Source organism: Ostrinia furnacalis, unplaced genomic scaffold (genome assembly GCF_004193835.3).
Source record: "Ostrinia furnacalis isolate ACB-3 unplaced genomic scaffold, ASM419383v2 OfSCF0780, whole genome shotgun sequence".
NCBI classification, from domain to species: domain Eukaryota; kingdom Metazoa; phylum Arthropoda; class Insecta; order Lepidoptera; family Crambidae; genus Ostrinia; species Ostrinia furnacalis.
This window is the reverse complement of record NW_021131019.1, coordinates 1391419-1412757: the sequence shown is the minus strand read 5'-3', so window position 1 is coordinate 1412757 and position 21339 is coordinate 1391419. Positions and strand designations below refer to the sequence as shown.

Below are 21339 nucleotides of genomic sequence, written 5' to 3'. Positions count from 1 at the left end.
GATCTCTAATCACGAAAACATTACCATCGGTATTATACTTTATGTATTTTGGATTCTTGAATGATATACCATCAATTTCATATAAAAATTTAATGCTGAATTATTAATTTTGTTTTTTCTTCTTGTTATTCATTGGTTTCTTAGTCTCCTTACGGGATGAAGTACAACAGAAAGCTTTAAATAACAAAAAGACTGCAGTGAAGAATACTGCATACACCGCCATGGTGTCCAGATAAAGGTACTGGTATAGTGGGACGGTGGCTGCAGGCGTCCTAAAGGTATAGTTTCCATTGCGAGCTGCGTACTCGATCCAGTACACCGCTGAGTTCATAGGAGACACTGGACGGTCATGCCACGCTTTGGAACGCAGCTTCACTTGTTCACGGAATCTGGAGAAATGAAAAGGTTCTTGTAGAAAGAAGGTAATGCAAATAAGGTGTTTGTCTCCTAACCAAATTCTGTCCAATCTTAAAGTGTGTTCCTTCTTTTCTCCACCAGAATTGGTTGGTAAGTGTTCTTTTTGACTTTTCGATGTTGGTTCCGTAAAAAAGTTGTTGTTCAAAATATCCCCTTTTGCATGGGAAAGTTTTTTAACACTTTGTAATACAAGTATTATTCATAGTGTTGCACAATGGTGCAATTAATAAGAGTGTCTATTTATACAGTTGTTCACTCTTGTTCTTTGGCCGAATTTCGACTGTGTGTCATTTCAATGTCAATGTAGAGGTAATTTTTTTATTTCTTTGTTTGTGTTACTTTACTTATTTGTTAATTATAACTGTATTGTTCTTTGATTGTTGAGTAATATTCGTCTACAAGGGGTATTCTTCGATAGTTGACAAGGGCAAAATGAGGTCAAAGTTAAATATATTATTGACGAACCAGCATTCCTTTAACTTAGCAAAAAATAATGTTTACTATGTCACAACACTTACTTAGGGTTCAGGACTTTTCTGAGACTGGCAACTAGATTCTCTTTAGTCAGGCTGTTGATTGGTTGGTGGACTCCGAAGCCGCTCTCCTCGATTGCCGCAGCATTTGCTGGCTGGTCACCAGTTATGGGCATGGCCACTATCGGCACTGCAAAGTGGATTGCCTCGGTTGTACCACCCATGCCACCATGGGAGATAAATGCTAATACTTTTGGATGCCCTGTAAGTTAAATCGTAATCAGTTAATATGAATTTGGCTGAAAATTTTAAGATGATAATTTTGAACATAACTTTGAAGCAAAATTATAAATAACAACTAGGTATACCTAATTTATTGACAAAACCTAGATTACCTTAGTTCAATACAGATGATCTGTCTGAATATCTTTAGACATAATGACAACACGTATTAGGTTGAGTTGCACCAGCTAACTTTGACCGTAACTATAAAGTTAACCAGTGTTTTTGTATGGAGTTTGACAGATTTCTGACGTTTGTCAAAGTTAAAATAAGATGGTGCAACCCAGCCTTATTCATGCTATGCTAACTTTTATGTCAAGCATTCGATTTGCTCAATCTTAATAATAACATTTTAAATAAGCAATTTGTAGGAGTTTTCCTAACGGATTTCGTATTTTAATAAATCGACAGTAAAAGAACAGCTTAATAGCCAATTAAGATTGAATATTTAAATATTGAATCTTTTATCGGTTATTTACTGCTGGGAAAACACTACACACACAGGTACAGTTGGTAGACAAGAAAGCGGATCTCTGGTAGAGCTTTACTTATTATTCTGAAAAATATATTTAGAAACATACCCAAAATATCAACTTGAGGTAACCAATTCCCAATGTAAATTTTCTTTTTATTTGCCAATAAGTCCAAATGTTTTTTGCTTAGCTGGTTAAAAGGTTTTTTGTCTAGGGTCGTCTTCTTATCCCATCTCCATATGAATCTTTGGGGCAACTCTTCAATAGTGTCTAATATGGCCTGAATCTTTTCTACGGATGTAAGAGAAAGGCTCACTGTTGTGCCGAAACTTAGGAATATCACGCCATGTTCCGCTTGTTCCACGAAATTTTTTAATTCCTGAAATGATAGAAAAATTAAAAATAAACCATAGCTGCCGTAGTTTTATAAATTGTTCTTATTAGTCTTATTACCTATTGTATTAAGCGTCGTAGACCTAGCTTTTATCCGCCCGCGTAGTAAGGTAGAGTACCAAAGCTATTTATTAACCTACCTATATGTAGATAAATTACGTAATCGTTTTACCTATAATACCTAGTGAGTATTGCAGTTTACGGTGACTCAAGCTCGCCTGTTGTGAAAGGAATCTAATACACATAAGTGTATAAATTGCAGGTAACACTTAGGTACTACTACTATTGGAAAGATAAAAAATTGCTATAAAAACGCAGTTTAAGATCGTAGATAATTGCGAGCCAATATAAGTATACCTAAGTTAATTAAGGCATCCGTGGTTTATGTAGGTTAAGTAAGGAGAAGATTTTAGTAAATCTTTAACTATCCAGCTGTTTACACAAACCTAATGCCAATATTCTGTAAGATATCTATCTTATATTTTTCAGTAGCTTTTGGTAGGAGCTTTTTTAACCCTAGATAGCTAACCTCCGTCGATTCGACGGGCATTAAAAAGAAATAACGTTGTAACTTTTTAATGTCACGTCCAAACGTTTTGTCCCGACTAGCCAACTCACAGGCCCGGGAGTCCTTTGCAGTGGTGTAAGCAGTGGACAGGTAAGTTTCATAGTTTTTAAGATATTTGATCTTTGCCCGTCGTTTCGACGGATGGTTAGCTTTACCGTAAGTAATTTAGTTCGAGTGGCCGCATACATTTTTTTAATAAATTTGAGATTTTTTTAGATTTTCGTCTTGTTTTCATTAAAAAATGATAAAATAATAAATCTACTACTATAAGAAGTTACTAACGATGCCCTGGATGCTAGTCCTGACCGTGAGACCGAAGACTTTCTGGTGGAAGATGATGTGCAAAGTAATCATAATTATCAACCATCAGATTATGAGGAAAGTTATGTAAACCCACCACCAGCCTTGTCTTCAGACGTGGAACGTGATTCGTCAATTATTTCAAATACCGTTCCCTCGGAAATTACAAAAATCAGCATTATATCATATCAAAATATGCGGTAAACATAAAGTTGATTTTTGTGTCACTTGCGCTAAAAAGAAAAAAAATATTTTATGATTTTATTACTTTTAATGTTTTTACATACCATATTAAGTCAAAAAACCGATTATTATATTTAAGATTTTCATTGATATTGCATGTCAAAGTGGTTACTTACAAAGTGTTCCAATTTCCTTAGAGGTCTAAGAAAAAATGTTTTAATTTAATAAATAAATAAATAAGGTGAATTTAAATAATGCACATTTATTCACAAACATATAAAGGAACCAAACTGTAAACAAGACTTAGATTTTTTAAATTACTTCGTCCAAAAAATTATGTTTTTAAAATACCCGTCGTTTCGACGGATGGTTAGCTTAAACAGGGTACGCCGGAAGGTTAGCTATCTAGGGTTAAGCACAATTAGGTGAATCAATTCTAACTAATTAGAGAACAACACCTCTACATTTTGCTTTATCTAACCTAGGACGTTCCATTTAGTCTAAATAAATATAAATTATTGACTCTTACCCCAGACAAAGGATTCGGTTTGCCGACATGAAATCCACCAATTTCGACCACATTAGCGGGGTACAAGGTCGACCCAGTCAGAATATAATGATGGTTTAGCAGCAAAAACTTTATCTGCCCAGCCAAGTCTTCCAGCGGCGGTATGTCGTCATAGTATTTAGCTAATTCATTCTGATTTGATCTCTGACTTATGAGATAGTATAGAGTCTTAAAATATGCGTCGAAAAACACTCTTTCCACCCTTTGGAATAAAGTTGGTTTCGTTCCCCCTTCCAGAAAATGGAAGGAAACGTACGAAGGATTGTTTGGGATTCCCAATCTTTTGTAATGCCATGGCATCAAGACATGCGTGGTTATTCCAACCACGGGAGCTCCTAACTTGTACGCTATTCCTAATGAACAATCACTATTAAACTGTTCAGTTAGCACCAAATCGTATTTATCTTTCCTGTTGACAAGTTTTTGTACATCCTTATTTGCTAACATCACTTCACAATCGTTTTTGCCGCTTAGCGCTAAGTACACTCCGACTTCAAATACGCCAAAGTATGACCTTTCAATTTTCACAGCATCTTCTACAGAGTCATTGTTTTTTTTTGGTATGAAGAGGCTTACATCGTGATAGTTCTTTGGTGGGTTGTCGTCTGGAAAGTGGGATATGACGGTAACATCGTGTCCTCTCCTGGCTAGTTCTTCCAACAGGACTTTGATTACGATAAAGTGGCTTTTACCATCATAAGGAAATATGCCGAGGATTTTGATTGCGTTAGTGGTGTATGCGAGTAGGCATAGTGTTGTCAAAAAATGATAGCGCATTGTGCGAAATAAATGCGCTCACGCGGCCCGTCTGCACAGCTTACCGGCCGGACGTGCACTGGCGGGCTGTAACATGACAGGTTGGGTTGTTGGACCGCATTCTAATTAATAGTCATTGTGAATTTCATACAATACCACATCACTTGAGCATACATTAGACACAACATGGACGTAATGGTAAGTTGTTTTTACGAATATTTTCAGGTAAGTAGGTACAATTTTAAAAACGGTGATGGCTGCCTGGAAACTTACAATCCCAAGTCGAGTCGAGTCTTCGAGTCCCATACCTCATTCACAAAAAATGGGAATATTGGAAAAAAACTATTTATGAAGTTAATAATACCTAAGTACCTTTATCCCATTTACGATTTTGCAATCTAGTAGGTACTTTAGTGATACTTTACCTACTTGTTGCTAAGCACTAGAATTCACGAAATGATGAATGATTGCTTTGCGCAAACTTAAAGGCGCGAGACCTACTGAATCATTTGCAATGCATAAACACGAGTATCTAATTGCTATAAGTTAAACTGGCTAAAAGCCAATAAAAGTACGACTGAAAAGTAATATGAATACTTTTAAAATGACTCTTTAATTGGTTTTTCACATTCTTTTCTTATCACTGAGCGGTTTCTTAGTCATTGATTTCATGGATAACCTTAACGCTATAATCAGCAAAGTCACTCCAGTGAGAAATGCTGCCAATACTAGAGCGATGTCCAGATTGATGTACTGGTACAGTGGAACATCAGCAGCAGGCGTTCTGAAGGTAAAGTTCCGATTACGAGCTGCATACTCGATCCAGTAAACCGCTGCGTCCATGGGAGAGAGTGGACGGTCATGCCAAGCCTTTGAGCGTAGCTTCACTTTTTCACGGAATCTGAAAAAATATTCTCTTTGTAGTACATAATAGTCAACGTGTTATGAAACAGCTATAGTACTAATCATGTGCTATTTTCGAAAATGTCCTCATTGGCCTAAAAATTTACTTACTCAGGCTCCAAAACTTTTCTAAAATTACTAATCAAGCTCTCTTTAGTCAGTTCATTGACTGGTTGTTGTACTCCGAATCCACTTTCTTCGATGGCTGCCGCGTTTGCTGGCTGATCTCCAGCTATTGGCATTGCCACAACGGGTACTCCAAAATGTATGGCTTCAGTCGTACCACCCATACCAGCGTGAGAGAAAAACGCTAGGACTTTCGGATGACCTGTAATTTTTTTAAGTCAATTAATCGTTTAGCATTCCTAGGTTTTTACAAGTTTTTTCTGAAGGAAAACTTTCCGTCTGCCCAACGCGGCAGACGTAAGGTATACCTATTGGCCAAATGCTCCATTTGCCTCTGATAAATTGTAGAAGGTAGTGTTCCTGCAGCCTGAATTACCAGATAATGAAAGGAAAACTTACTCAAAATATCCACTTGCGGTAGCCAATTTCTGATAAAAGTTTTATTTCTATCTGCTAACAATGCTAGATGTTTTGGGCCTAGCTGGTTGAACGGTTCCATCGTCAGTGATGCTTCCTTGCTCCATCTCCAAATGAATCGTTGAGGCAATATTTCAATAGCATCCAAAATGGCTTCTAGTTTTTGTAGGGTCATCAAGGAAAGTCTCACGGTTGTTCCGAAACTTATGTATATCACGCCATGTTCGGCTTCTTCCACAAAGTTTTTTAGGTCCTGAAATTCAAGTTTTATAAAATTTCTAAATTTCATATTCTAACACTCCAACATAATAGCAACAAAAGTGGCAAGAAGTGCTTATCTTAAAACATTGCCGCTTATGGTTGTAAAGGGTTTAGTTTCACTTTTGATTCAATGGAATGATACCTACTTACTTTTACGAGTTTGTTATATTACGAGTATTATGTAAGTACATAATGTTTACCTACTACTAAATGCTTTGCTTTTCATTGTTTTTCCGGGAAATAGAATCAATTTCATCAATTGACCTTTTACGCATCACCGGTAGGTGCGGAACGGAACTTTACCTAAATGAACTATTTTTTATGCCAAATCTTTAAACTGAATTGGACCATAGTTCAGCTTAAAGTTAGGATAGTAACTAGTGAAGGTAGTAGACATACTTTTAATAATGTTAACAATAAGCTTTAGTGTACCTAAACAGTTAAAATTAATAATAATAACTTGTACTTACTCCAGACAATCTGTTGGGTTTCGAGACGTGAAAGCCGCCGATTTCTATCACATTCGGCGGATAGAGACTCGATCCCGTCAAAACAAAGTGTTGGTCCAACAGCAAAAACTTTATATCACGAGCTAAATTTTCCAACGGTGGTATATCATCATAGTATTCTGCTAACGTCCTTTCATCTGCTCTTTGAGCTATGTAATAATATAACATTTTGAAATACACATCAAACACTGCACGTTCAACTCTTTGATATAGAGTTGGCTTCGTTCCGCCTTCTAGAAAGCGGAAAGATGTATAAGAGGGATTGTAAGGGACCCCAAACCTTTTATAATGCCATGGCATCAACACATGCGTGGTCACTCCAACTACTGGTACATCGAATTTGTACGCCAGTCCCAATGCACAGTCACTATTAAATTGTTCAATTAACGCAACATCGTAATATTCCGTTCTGTTAATAAGACCCTGCACTTCCTCGTTAGCGACCAGCACTTTACAGTTCTCATTACCACCTCTTGTCAAGTATATTCCACCTTTGATAACGTTCAGATATGATCTTTCCAATGTAGATGCAGATCTTCTTCGTCTACTTTTGCTTTCTTTTGGTATGAATAGGCTGATATCGTGGTAATTCTTCGGTGGGTTTTCTTCTGGAAAGTGTGATATGATAGTAACGTCATGTCCTCTTCGCGCTAGTTCTTGAAGCAGAACTTTGAAGACAATGAAGTGGCTCTTTCTATCGTACGGGAAAATCCCGAGGATCTTGATTGGGTTTGCTGTGTATGCTAGTGCAAGTAGCCACAATGTAAATGCCAATAAATTAAAATGCATCGTATGCGTTTGCGCCTGCTCTCTGCGCAGTTTACTGGTTGAATGCGCGTTAAAAAGTACATTTTAACTGTCAGTCTTTAGTGTTGTCATCAATCAGTGTTGTGCGACATTGGAAAACTTCCCGGAATCATTTTTTTACTCAAACTAATTTATTTTGTTTCCGCAGCGTAGTACAAGACAGCTTGGTAGTATAATACAATATCTTTTGAGAGTGATATCTCTTTGGGAACTGCATGCAATAAATTGTTTTTACAAAGTCAAAGAGGCTGACAAATAGAATAAAAATATAATTCTTATTAAAAATCTTTAATATAACCTAAGGATAAGATGCATAATATTTGGACCATTTTTACAAGACTCAAAACATACACCAGATGATTAGATAAAGTAAAGTAATAAAGTTAACATTTTTGACAGAGAATCGGTAGGCACGAGATTGTGCAATGATTTGAGAGTCGTGATGTGCTTAAAGATTTGTGATTTTCCACACTTTGAATTTCACACGACACGATAATAAAGTGCCCACGATATGACCGTTAAGTGTAATTTTCTAGAAAAAATCTAATATTTACATATTATTTATTTACTACCAGATCTTAATTGTCTTTCTTAGATTTCTTTTTAGTGTTAGCATTCTTAACTACTTCTTTGCTTTTTCTTCTACATACAAGACAGCACAAGAATTTTAGTACATAAAAACTAATGAGAGAAATTAAAATGAATACAGCTAATATATCTAAGCACCAAAACTGGTAGAAGGGGACGTGGACAGTGGGGGGTACAAATGTAAAGTTAGGGTTTCTGGCGACGTACTCCGTCCAGTAGATGGCGGTGTCCATCGGCGAAGATGGCCGGTCGTGCCAGACTTTCGAGAGGCGTTTCACGTTTGCTCTGAACCTGAAAAATAAAGATTGTAGTCTTTTACTCTACATTATAGGCTACTATGATACTAATATCTATGTAATACAAAACGGAGCCTTTGAGTCTCAAAAAGGAAATATTGGTAGAAGTTTACTAAAGATACACGCACGAAATCATTCTTTGAAAGTATGTATGTGTATCTAGGAATTGAACCTAGAAACTTAGTCGAAAGATTGCAGCATTCACGTGGTGGTTGGAGTCTGATTGGCATGTGATTTACTTATGTAGGTAATTTTCTTAACTTAAATTGTGTGTAAGTATTTACAATATTATTCTGAATCTTGTTAGGTACCTACTTGTTTGAATAGTGTACCTAATTGGTACTACCGTTCTATTGATAAATAAATAAATGGAACCTTGGAAGCTCAACAGGATCAACATTCCGTATCCTAAAAAATACTTACTGAGGGTCCAGAACGATTTTGAATTTCTCAAGCAGCTTCTCTGTAGTGAGCTCTGTAGTTTGAATTTGCACTCCCATTCCACTTTCTTCCATTGCAGCTGCGTTCGAGGGCTGGTCTCCGAAGATCGGCATGCCCACTATTGGGACGCCGTGGTAGATAGCCTCCGTAGTCCCGAGTAAACCGCAGTGGGAGTAGAACGTGACTACATTTGGGTGAGCTGAAAATATGGGAAAAATTGGTTGAGATGTGGGTAGTAGAGATGGTAGTTTAAAAGTTAGTACTTTCATTCATTGCTAAATATTCAATTATTTTTTATCCATAGTCATAGTAATAATAACTATTATCGTATACTAAAGTATCGAATATTGGGCAATAAATGAATTTAAAAACTTTGAATAAGAAATTGGAGTTCAAAAAACAGTAGTAAAAGAGGTGCTTTAACAGTTTATTTGTGTATTAACCACAAAAAAAACTTTAGTATTCTGGATTAATAGTAGCTCGACAACGTACTTTAACTTGATTATATTTTCGGATTAGATTAGGCAAGACGTTCAAAGTCAATTGTATACATCACATGATAGGCTTATGAGTGTTGTAATCTAATAATTGACACCTGAGAGATTGTCTAGTTATCCACTTGTTGAATTGGAGCATGAAGGTGATTGTACTACTATAATGAATGTAATTTAAAACCGTATCAGATCCAAAAAATATCAGCATAGCATAGCAAAATGTATAATGTTCGAAGGGGCTCAATCTCACATAGTAAACATAATTAAAATACATAATCAATTATCTTAAATCTTAAAAATGGTTCTCCGCTCTACATGTTGTATAGCGATTTTCGTAGTTCCTCTACTACGAAAAGATTTATACTACGAAAATGTTTCGAATCATCATCATTTCAGCCACAGGATGTCCACTGCTGAACATAGGCCTCCCAATGATTTAAACATCGCCCGGTTGGTACCGGCATTCCTGCTACCTATGCCTTTTTTCACGTTTCCAATGCAATGGTAAAATATTTTTTTACTTAAACCGTACTTAAGTAGTTTATAGACTTGACTACTATGGTAAAATAATCTCGCTATTATAGTTAAACCTTGGGAAGTGGTTTTATGAATGCATGCATATTGCATTTAGATGTAGTGTCGTAGTCGTAGCGTTTTATACATGCTTAGAATTGTATCGTTTCTACCGCAATGGTCGTAGCTATTTATTAATTCGTTACACGTACATAACTACGAATACCTACGCCTACGAAACGTAAGACTGGCAGATCTTAGTTTACATAACACTCATGTTTTTGCAATAGGCTGCATATATTTATTTAATTACACAGCAACAGACAACAAGTCATGTAGATACTGTTATTACTTTATTATGTTTCTGTTTTGAGATATAAATGTCTTAAACCATTATACATTATTCGTATGTACGAGAATTATGTATTAAATTGAGGCATCATTATAGAAGCAAAACAATGCATGGAACCGTTTATTTAAGATAAGATAGGATAAGATATTTATTTATTTGCTTAAAACATGGTATGCATAATTAAATATCGGTGTTACATGTTGAAATGTGCTCATGTTCTGCTTCATCAAAAAATGCATGCAAATATTTTATATACAGTAGCCGAAATCGAATTAATTAGAAAAAAGTTCAAAAAAGATAATGTAAAATAATGTTAAAAGTAGACAATGATAAAAAAAATATATTCATTTTATATTTACATATTTCTTTAAGATAATAATATCATGTAAAAGGTTATCATTATGTAAAAGACATGATTTATGTTGAAGTAACAATAGGTACTAATTGCCTGTTGCAGAGTAAATTACTTGAGGTAGCTAATGTAAATAATTAAATGCATCTGATCCATAAAAATAGTTAAGAAGACCAATGTTATCATGGAGTAGATAGATATTACATATAGGTACTTAGGTAAATTTCAGATGACATTAGTTCACAATGGTCTGAAAAGAAATATGATTCTGTGTTCGAAAGCGATTAGGTATTGAAATGTACGAGGTATCGTGTATCTGCATTCTTTAGATAAACGTAGGTAGGTTTAATCTATATTTATAAAAGCGAAAAGTCAGTGACTGATTGACTGACTGACTCACTCAAAACGAAATCTCAGAAACTACAAGTCCTAGGAGACTCAAATTTTGTATGGGGGTTCCTTTTAGAACGTACTTAGGTGCTCACTAAGAACGGATTTTACAAAACTCCCCAAGGGGTTACACGGGATCCACGCGTACGAAGTCGCTGTAGTAATTTATTACAGCTACTTATTTGTTATGATAACGCGTACGTAGATACCTTTATTTGTTCACGCATCCTTATCAATATCATTGAGTGGTGTAACATAATACTGATAAGATTTCTAGTCTGTCTGTCTGCACTTTATCTAAGACTTTTTGCTGACTAGGTAATTTAATTATTTAAGGTAATTAAAGCACGTTATTTTTAGTACTTGGCTAGTCATTCTTATCTATGATAGTTAATAAACAGATTTTACCGGTAACGTTAAACAAGGAGGCTTATTTTGTTGTCATTCATCAAGGTGCTATGATTTTGAACTTTGGACATCAGATCTTCGTGCGTTTTATGATGATTAGGCGTTAACCGTTTTTTCTACGGCTTCCAAAGGTCTAAATATGATGATTTTTTCTTGAGATTAAAAATAATATGGGTATTTTAATATCATCTATTTTTAACATAGAGCGTGGTCACGTTACGTACTAAACTACATTTAATAAACATAGTTAATCCTATATCCCATCCTATTGCCTAAGAGCTTGATTTGAGTGACAACCATTGGTAACAGTCGTCTGTATCTGTAACTGGTATCTGTTACCAACTATTTATTTACGAGTGTAAATAGGCACATAGCGAAAGGTGAATGTGAATAAGTAAATGACAAAAAGACTATCGAAAACTCACCTAAAATATCATTCTGTGGCAGCCAGTCAGAAATGTAAATATTCTTATAGTCTCCTGGTAGAGTCTTCTCTTCCCACTTGAAGATCACTCTCTGTGGGAGCTGAGAGAGAGCTTTGGTGATCGCTTCCAGTTTGTCCCTTGGCGTTGCTGCAGCTTTCAACATGGATCCAAAGCTTACGTAGATGACGCCATGTTCTGCTTCATCTATGAATTTCTGCAATTTCTGAAATTCAATTATACAATGAATTCTTCAATGTCAATAGCATAAAGTCTACTTTATCTGTTTGTATAAAGTAAGATTCAATTTATTACAGTGAGATAAAGGGGTTATACTTATTAAACATCTCGGAACCTCTATTTGTATGTACAACACATATTTCAAGATAACATTATCTATCTACTATTTATGCGCTTTCAAATGATTAACGGCTTGGTCTAGAATTAATTCCGTCATAATAAATACCAACATGTAACTTAGGTACCGATATTTCTTTAATTAAACATAATATACATATTTTATGCACCTAGTTATAGAACTGCTTTTGAAGATTAAAATTCAGTGGAAACAAGATGTACATAAAATAATACCTACATAAGTACTCATTTTAGCAATGTCATAGATAAATATCAATATTCTTTCATCGTAAAGAGCTAAGTACTTATGTATCTTTTTGAAACAAATGTTGATCATTGAAGTAATATTACTACGTATAGAACAGACATCGCGAACAAAATATGTACAGTGCGGGGTGCGGGGCGGGAATTTGACGGACAGCTGTCAGTCAAATCCATGACTATCAAGTTTCATAATTTATGGCGATAAAATCTGCACCAGAAAATGTCGTACTTCATTGATAGGATTGCACGAATAGTGACGTTCCTGCGGTCGCCTCATCATAGACATTGTGAATCGATTGTGAAAATAAACAAATCGGCTAAATTGTGTTAAATTTTCATGGTGCTCAATAGCAAAAAGGTTCAGCTACTTACATTATTTTCTTTTATTATATTGTGCGTTTCCTGTAATGTAATCTAAGCTCCCCTCCCTTAGACTAAAATTAGCCCTCCTAGACAAGTGACAAAACGTAGCAGTTGAAACATTCGAAATCACTTCGCTCTGCCGTTTTTTGGTGTTAGTTACTTCACTCTGTGATGCGATTTTAAAATTACAACTGGCGATTCCGAATTCACAACTGAGGGGACTGAGGCTAATCGTGTTACTTGTGCTACAAGTGCGTATGGGCTTCATACTGATGCTTAAGCCATTAATTATTTTTCTTCCCGATTAAAATCTAATGTAATCGATAATCGCCTTGAGAATCGTTAACTGGTATTTTCTAATTCGATAAAAAAATTACCCATCTCTAGTTTAAAACTGTCATCCAACAGCGCACGAAATATTATGAGTTATAGATAATGATACCATTACAGAGGCGACACTTCGTTTACGTTTAGTTTCTGCCTATTGAATTGGATACTGTAAGGAAACATCGTCATCATCATTTTAGCTACTGGACGTCCACTGCTGAACAAAGGCCTCCTCTAATGATTTCCACATCGCCCAGTTGATAGTGGCCTGCACCCAGCGTCTTCCTGCTATCTTCAGTCAGTCCATCTTGAGATTTTAGAAAAATTCCCACTCGTCACGGTAGGAACAAAGCTAGGGATGACCCACGCCTTCATTCCAGAACCAATAAAATAACTGAAAGTCAGAAACTTTCAGTTATTTTATTGTCTCTATTGTTAACTAACTCAGTGGTTGATTACACGTATAATAGCTGTGAGGTAGAAGTTACGGAACTATTCCCACCTCTCCTTTTCACCGCTGCATTTCCTGTGTAGCTAGCACGTAGACTAGTTGATTTAAAGCCAAGGTATATCAGTTTTTAGGTAATGACTTAGTGCATCTAAAAATGTAAAACTTTCTAGTTTTTTGTCACATTGAAAAATCTAAAAAGAAGCATTATTTTTTTTACGTTCAAGTGTTTCTAAAAAATTTAAATGGAAGCTTTTGTTGACAACGTATTGCTTACTTTTTCAGCTGTCGAACGAATCACTTTTATACTCATAGGTCCTGTACATCGGTAGATTTGGTAAATAAATGAATCCATCAGGACTCAGAAACTAAAAAAATTAAAATAGCTGTAATTTTTTAATACTGGATTTGTCGATTAAATTTATCATATTATTGCGCCCTAACGGGTCGGACACTGGTGACCAGACACACTGTACAATTATTATAATTAGCCTATCTCGTGAGCTAGGTGTCAATAATTAGGGTGATTTACTTACTAACCAGTCGCATACGAACAACAGCATTGAGATTCAAACAAGTTTGATCCATGATGCCGCACGACTATTGTGTGAGCCCACCCGTACCCCAAGCTTATTTAGCTTAACACAAGGGGCTGGACGGGACTATAAGTAATTTGTGCAATACAAAGTGCTTATATCTTTAAAAAAATCTTTTTATTGCTGTATTTATCCTTCCTTTCGTATACTAATTTATGCGTCAGTGTCAAGTCTGCGATTTTTATTCTTTGAAATTTTCGTAAAATGGCTGCCGCCGCGGTGACGCCTTGTAATTAACAAATTAAAATTAAATTAGTGTTTTAAAGTGCATAAATGTACAACTTAATGGTAAAAAGTCATTCCTTGATTTTTACTTAATATGTATCTGGAGTTATTTGAACAGTATTTTCATCTATAGGATGGCATATTTCAAAAAACAAAACTGCACTCAAGCGTGTTGTCACAGCAACCGCTGAGCACAAATACTAATTGAATTTCGGTCCATGGACCTGTTTGCGTGCCAGAAACAGTCTAGTTGACATGTCTTCTCTAGTACGTATAACTCAATGATGTTGATAAGAGATATCAGTAACTGACACCATCATCACAAATGTTGCGATGCATTCTGTTGCATTTATAAATTATCACTAAGGTGAAAAGTGTTTTGTTGCCAAATCCCGTGATAGTGATTGTGAATTTATTTGTTGTGATGTCGTTATCAGCATCATCTTTGGAATAAGTACTTAGATGCAAAAGGAATTCGCAAGTCATCGTCATTCACTCACTATTTCCCTTTCCCTTTATTCGACCCACGACAACTCAACCCACTCATTATTTTTTCCTTACTCAACCCAATTTTGTTCCTTACTCTACCCACAACAAATTTTTAATTTTATGTTCCTTATTCACCCCAAAAACATTCCTAGCTCAACCCATTTTAAAACCACTTTAAAAATATAATATTTTTATGTACGGTTAGAATAAAAATATATTTTTTAGAAATTTAAGCTCAGTTAACTTTTGTGTTAAGATCGTTCTATTAAATAAAACTGCAGGAATTCTGATACAATAATATATTTGAAAAACGTTTTTCACAAAAGGACACAAATCAAATAATGACTAATTAGAATCTACTATAAATCCACTATAAATCTATTATAAATCAAACGACTGTGATTTTTTATTAAATCAATATAACCAAGCGATGGCGTATAATTTTTTCCCTAGACACTTGTTCATGAATGTACAAATATTTCAAATAATACAATGTATTTTATCTTTTTTTTCAAGCGGTATGAGATGACAAAAGAAAAATAATAAAAGTATTCATGTGGACAGCTAATCCCGCGGTAAAAGTTTTCAGCCTCTTAATTTGTTTATGTATTTACCTTAAAATAAAATAAAATCTTTGATATATTTTAGTTAATCAACATAATTATTCATATCTATCATTTTTTTATGTAGGTGATGTTTTTTATTTTTTTTTATTTAATTATAAATCAATTTTGTACATACTAGTATGTATTTATCATTATAAATTTCTGAAAAAACAGTAAACGTTGTTTTGCTATCCATACTTATTTTTGGTATATTTACTTTGGGTTGAGTAAGGAATGCATTTGGGTAGAATAACGAAATTATGTAATGGGTTGAGCTAGGAATACTAATTTAGGATGAGTGAAGAAATGGGTTGAGTTGTCAATGTTGTCATGGTTGGTTGCGTGATAGACAGAGTTACTTTCGCATTTATAATATTAGTATAGAGTATAGATTCATGGGAGTGTAGGCCAAATTCTCCAAAACAAAGTAAGGAAAATCCTGTAAGTAGTGGAAGCTAACTGTAACCGATCATGATGATGATGATCCTTGAAGTTGAAAAGCATCATTTGTAATACCTACTAACTGTACCTACTAGGAGTGATGATAGAGGGAAACGATAGCAAAGTATGGCCTTGATTATTCGCCACCACACCATGTGTTCATGATTATAATTATTAATGATGTACGACAAACATTAAACTAACGAGGATACTTCCTTGTTTTCTATGGTAGTTTACTATTACTTAGGACTTGGCATTATTATGCACATTTATTGTCCTCTTACGTCATTGACTTCTTGAAATATTTTTAGTAATTATATAATATTTCATTATCTTTAGCGCCAAAAATAAGCCCATATCTGATTTCGAGCCTCTCAGCATAAATAATGAACGTTTGACCCAAGTGGATTCTGAAAAATACCTCGGACTCATACTTGATAGTCGATTAACNCTGACGACACGTGCTTATTTTACTCCGGCAGTAATATGACTTCTATTGCCAAAGATGCACAGGATGACCTAGATTTGCTAGTTATTTGGTTTCAATCTAACTTACTAACTTTAAACATAGCTAAGACCAATTTCATTATTTTTAGCGCCAAAAATAAGCCCATATCTGATTTCGAGCCTCTCAGCATAAATAATGAACGTTTGACCCAAGTGGATTCTGAAAAATACCTCGGACTCATACTTGATAGTCGATTAACTTGGAAACCACAGATCGAAAAAACCCGAGCAAAATTATCAAACCTAATGTCTGTCCTGCGCGGTAACGTACACTGTTTTCCTACGTCCGTCCGATATACCATTTACAATGCATTGGTAAAACCCCACCTAGATTACTTAATCGAGCTATACGGTTGTGCTGCTAAAACTAACCTTAAAAAATTACAGACCGCTCAAAATAAAATTATAAAATTGCTGTTTCATTTTGACTTCTTAACTCCAACATCAGAAGTTTATAAAAAAACCGGACTTATGTCTTTGTCCCAAATATATAAATACAATACATGTATACTTGTACGTAAAATACTAGCAAAGTATATTCATACACAAATATCCTTTAATATTAAATCACAATTTTCAAAACGTTCCCTACGAAAACCCAATGACATCCAATTGTTAAGACCCCGAACAAACTATGGTAAGAAAAATGTATTGTATGAAGGGGCGAAACTGTATAACAAATTACCTAATGACATCAAAGGCACAAAATCATTCCTATCGTTCAAAAAAAAGGTTAAACTTTATTTCATGAGCCAATTCTCGGAGTTTAATTAAATCTGTTAAAATGATAATTTAATAATACTAAAAATGGTTGAAGCAAATAAAATCAAAATAACTTTAAAAAAAAAGTGACTTAAGTACAACATTCTCATAGAAACTAGAATACGATACGTAATTGGACCTGTCGTTACGAATTATAACTACTGTTTTCTTAGTGTACCCACGAATGGCCAATATATTAATACTCGAGTGACTGCTATTGTACGCGTCTGCTTCGTGCAAAAAATATTAAAATGTAAACAATTAAAATTGTATAAACTTTAAATAATCTATAGTTTTAAGGTTAATTTTGTATTTCTCTTGTAAGTGAATGTAATTCTTTTAGAGAAATAAATGTCTTAAACCATTAAACCATAATTAACTATTTAATCAAGTGTGTCTACTGTCTGCCTCTTCGTCGCTTTTCCAAGAAATAAAATTAAATGTTACCTAATAATATAGAAAATTATATAGCTTTTAAGTAAGCGGAAATGACAGTTTTGTCCATTATTATGTTAGTAGGTACATACCTCAGGCAGTGGCTTTGGCTTAGCCACATGGTATCCGTTGACCTCCACTATTTTTGGGGGATACAAGTTTACTCCAGACAAGGTGTGGTGGGTATACACGAGTTGGACCCTAATATTCTGGGCCAGTTCCTCGAGGGGCGGTACATCATCGAAGTACTCCCGCAATGTGCTCTCATCTGTCCTTTGGCTCGCATACTTGAATGCGGTATTAAAGATATTGTACACTATAACTCTCTCAATGCGTTCGAATAGAGACGGCTTTGTTCCACCACTCAGGAACTGCGTGGAAACATACGATGGGTTGAACTCCACCCCAAATCTATTCAATTGCCACGGCATCAAAGTATGCGAGGTGAGCCCGATCACGGGAGCTCCCAGTTTGTGTGCCAAACCTAAAGAGCAATCACTGTTAAATTGTTCCACTAGAACCACATCAAATTTAGCTTCAGATTTCCACAGTTTTTGGACATTGTCGTTGGCCAACAACGCTTTGCAGTTGTCTGTACCGGTACCAATCAGGTATACTCCAATCATGATTAAGGTAAAATACGACTTTTCGACGGGTATAAGCCCTTCCACTTGAATAGATGTTCCGGCTAGACTAATATCTTGGTAGTTCTTGACGGGAGTTTTCTGTGGGAAGTGTGTGATGACCGTGACATTGTGTCCTCGTGCTGCTAATTCTCGTAGATAGGGTTCGAACACGAAGAAGTGACTTCTGCCTTGGTACGGGAAAACTCCTAGTATGTTTAAGGGTGTGACTTCATTGATGAATATCGCGGTTAGTATTGTGATGATAGTCGCTGGGAGGTTCATGTTGCCGCTCGTGTGAGGCGGTCCGCGGTGCGCGAGCGACTGACAACGTGTATGATATCACTTGCGGTTGTTACTAATTTTATCAGGCAATCGTAAAATAGTTTCTACGGCGTCATGAATATTTGCTACGTTTGTATCGTTTTCTCATACAATTTTGATTGAATCAGAGTTAGTAAGTAAGTCCACTTTCTGATCGTCATGTCTCTTGTCTGTTTTAGGAACGTAATGGTTTCAAATTACTGAAATACTGCAAGTTGCAATTTGCTGTTACCATTTGCAAGAAAGAAGTTTTTGAGATGGAAACAATTAGGTAGGTACCTCAAACTAATCAATCCCCCGCGCGTGTAGGTAAATGTGTAAATAAGGTGGGTTTACAGGTCAAGGTCAATGCTATGGCACAGTAGGTAAACAAACGATCGTTGTTAATTTTCTAAGTCCACTTCCTCCATTGTAACGAGCCTCCTTCAATTATTTCGAAAATCTTCAAATGTATTATTATTAAGTAAGTATTTCACTCAAAATAATTTTAATCCTTTGAAAACTTTTTCCAGTCGTAACATATTGTTACAATTTTTCGCATATTATGATTTCGTGGGCTCTATTTCACCTGCTTAGGCAATTCAATTTTTTTAAGTTATTAAGACACTAGCTTTCCGCCCGCGGCTTCGCCCGCGTGGAATTTTGTCTGTCACAGAAAAACTTTATCGCGCGCGTCCCTGTTTCAAAAACCGGGATAAAAACTATCCTATGTTCTTTCCCGGGACTCAAACTATCTCTATGCCAAATTTCATCAAAATCGGTTGCGAGGTTTAAGCGGGAAAGCGTAACAGACAGACAGACAGACAGACAGACAGACAGACAGACAGACAGACAGAGTTACTTTCGCATTTATAGCATTTCGCATTTATATAAATGGTCTGATAAATAAAAATATCTTTATCTTTATCTTTATCTTTATCTTTATAGTTGAGATTAGAGTTCCTTAAATAAAATATTAATGAACAATGATGATAACTTGATTGCCTAACAGCTTATATTATTTATTCAGTGGTAATGCGTGTGTCTAGTGCGTCCAAAGATTAGATTAGATAGGTAAATGTTATGTTCGATTTGAGCGTATAGATGAGGTGTGAGCACATATGTGTCGCTTAACTTCAAACTCGGATAAATCCAATTCTAAGATTTTTTGAGATTTTGGTATCAAATCAAAGAGAAAAAAAATATGTTTTAAACATTTTTATCAGTCGTGTATAAATCAGCGTGGTTCTTGAGAAATAAGCCGTTAAAGTCGTAATATTTTATATAAGAGAGATAGATCCATGAGACATTTTTTTTCAAACGTAGCTAAGTCCATGAGAGCCAATCAGGTAATTGCGTTTCTTCAACATGGCCGCCAGTTGACGAAAACTCAGCGACCAGTGGTATCATGCGCTCCCGCTTTTTATTGTTTATTTGCGATATTCAGACAGTTCCCATGGATAATTATATTAAAATTGTGTCACCAATTGCGGGCTTTAGCCGCAAGCGGCTTAATATAAAAGTTCGCCTTAGGAAAGAGGAAAAAGCGAAAACTCGGTAAATTTGATATACCTATCCCTGTGCGTAGTTTGGAATTTAGAGTTGGCACTAGTGTTGTGTTAACCATTTTCGATTATTATTTTGTCCTTCTATTGTTACAGAATATTTTGGACATAAGTATGTTTATGATATACCTAATATTGACTACATTTCTTTCTCCGATCTTTGTGTAGGTATGTTCATGTAAGTTTTAGAATACTTATAAAACATGCTTTGTGGAGTTGGGTCGTCTGGATATGTTTTGCAGTTTTTTGCTAAATATAATAAATAAATGTAATTATGTGAAATAAAATATTGATCTATTGAAATGATTTATAATAAACTTACATTTTTTTCCTTTAAGTTAGGGGCTGGAAACGCACTTTAGCCAATTGGGTATAATGGTCATTGTTGGTGGAATTGAAATATTATGTATTATAAAAAATGCTTAATATTGAAAATGTGATAGGGCGACCAATTCACGAAGAAGAAATTGAAGAAGATGACTGAAGAAATATTGAATTTTGTTTAAAATAATTAAATTGGGTACTTTCTTTTTCTATAAAATAATAACTAGATTTTCTTATTTTGTTTTATTGTTCTATTCAGTTTGCTGCTACAAATTTGACTGTCGATGGTATACCGCGATTTCGTCACTACCACATCCCTAGCTCTAATCGTGTTTTTTCATAACTTGACAAATCCGAATCTATTAAATCAAAACTCTATAAATCCTCATTGCGTTTTTTCAAAGTTGGATAAATTGCATTCCATTATATCAAATGAAGGTAAATCCAAACTAAATATTAAATTTTTGAGAGAATGCGTGATTTAAATACTGAAATGAATAAACAGGATCATTTTCTTCAATAGTAGTGTCATAATAAAAAAAAGACTGCCTTTTAATTCATTAAAATAAGACTATAAACACTTTTTATTAAATATCTCCGAACAGGGTAGAGTGGATTTATCCGAGTTTGAAGTTATGCGACACATATAATACCTTGAAGTGAATACCAAACAATCGATGAATGACTCATTTTTGTCTAGTCACTCTGACGGAAAAAAAGCCGGGGAGATATACCCGTTAACCCCTCTAAGCTAAATAATTATGCTTGTTTTTTTCTTTATTAGGAAAATTACGATTAGGTTCACCACATTAGTTCCAGCAGGCACCGAACCCTCGTTGCTCTTATTGATTTTAATTCCGTCAGTCCGACACCAACATCGTTGTCATGGGCTACTGTCACTTTTAAAAAACTTTATTGTGCAAAAGGTGGATTTAGTGCTAAAAGTATTCTCCGCCAGTCAGTTAAAGAAGAAATAAATAAAACAATGGGATTCAAAAGTAGATGTAGGTAGG

At 35.1% G+C, this 21339-nt stretch overlaps 2 protein-coding genes across 2 annotated transcripts; both read right to left on the bottom strand.

The window, feature by feature from the left end:
* Nucleotides 1-65: 65 nt before the first annotated feature.
* LOC114350091 (uncharacterized) lies at nucleotides 66-7696 on the bottom strand. Its single transcript, XM_028300738.1, has 8 exons — nucleotides 6591-7696; nucleotides 5842-6112; nucleotides 5428-5644; nucleotides 5042-5314; nucleotides 3619-4441; nucleotides 1754-2024; nucleotides 936-1152; nucleotides 66-389 (listed from the first exon to the last, which is right to left on the bottom strand). The coding sequence occupies exons 1-8, from the start codon at nucleotides 7416-7418 to the stop codon at nucleotides 104-106; spliced, it is 3186 nt and encodes a 1061-aa protein (XP_028156539.1). The 5' UTR covers nucleotides 7419-7696; the 3' UTR covers nucleotides 66-103.
* A 78-nt stretch (nucleotides 7697-7774) lies between these two features.
* UGT42A1 (UDP-glycosyltransferase UGT42A1) lies at nucleotides 7775-18468 on the bottom strand. Its single transcript, XM_028300694.1, has 4 exons — nucleotides 17604-18468; nucleotides 11696-11918; nucleotides 8744-8960; nucleotides 7775-8315 (listed from the first exon to the last, which is right to left on the bottom strand). The coding sequence occupies exons 1-4, from the start codon at nucleotides 18417-18419 to the stop codon at nucleotides 8015-8017; spliced, it is 1557 nt and encodes a 518-aa protein (XP_028156495.1). The 5' UTR covers nucleotides 18420-18468; the 3' UTR covers nucleotides 7775-8014.
* Nucleotides 18469-21339: the final 2871 nt, after the last annotated feature.

What these genes read in the sequence shown, in the direction of transcription:
- LOC114350091 (XM_028300738.1), bottom strand. Translation starts at nt 7,418, where the DNA reads ATGCATTTTAATTTATTGGCATTTACATTGTGGCTACTTGCACTAGCA. An exon ending in ACCTCAAGTTGATATTTTGG is followed by an intron (nt 1,153 to 1,753) that starts GTATGTTTCTAA and finishes TTTAACTTACAG; the next exon opens with GGCATCCAAAAGTATTAGCA. An exon ending in AGAAAAGTCCTGAACCCTAA is followed by an intron (nt 390 to 935) that starts GTAAGTGTTGTG and finishes TCATTTCTCCAG; the next exon opens with ATTCCGTGAACAAGTGAAGC.
- UGT42A1 (XM_028300694.1), bottom strand. Translation starts at nt 18,419, where the DNA reads ATGAACCTCCCAGCGACTATCATCACAATACTAACCGCGATATTCATC. An exon ending in AGCCAAAGCCACTGCCTGAG is followed by an intron (nt 11,919 to 17,603) that starts GTATGTACCTAC and finishes ATTGAATTTCAG; the next exon opens with AAATTGCAGAAATTCATAGA. An exon ending in AAAATCGTTCTGGACCCTCA is followed by an intron (nt 8,316 to 8,743) that starts GTAAGTATTTTT and finishes TTTATTTTTCAG; the next exon opens with GTTCAGAGCAAACGTGAAAC.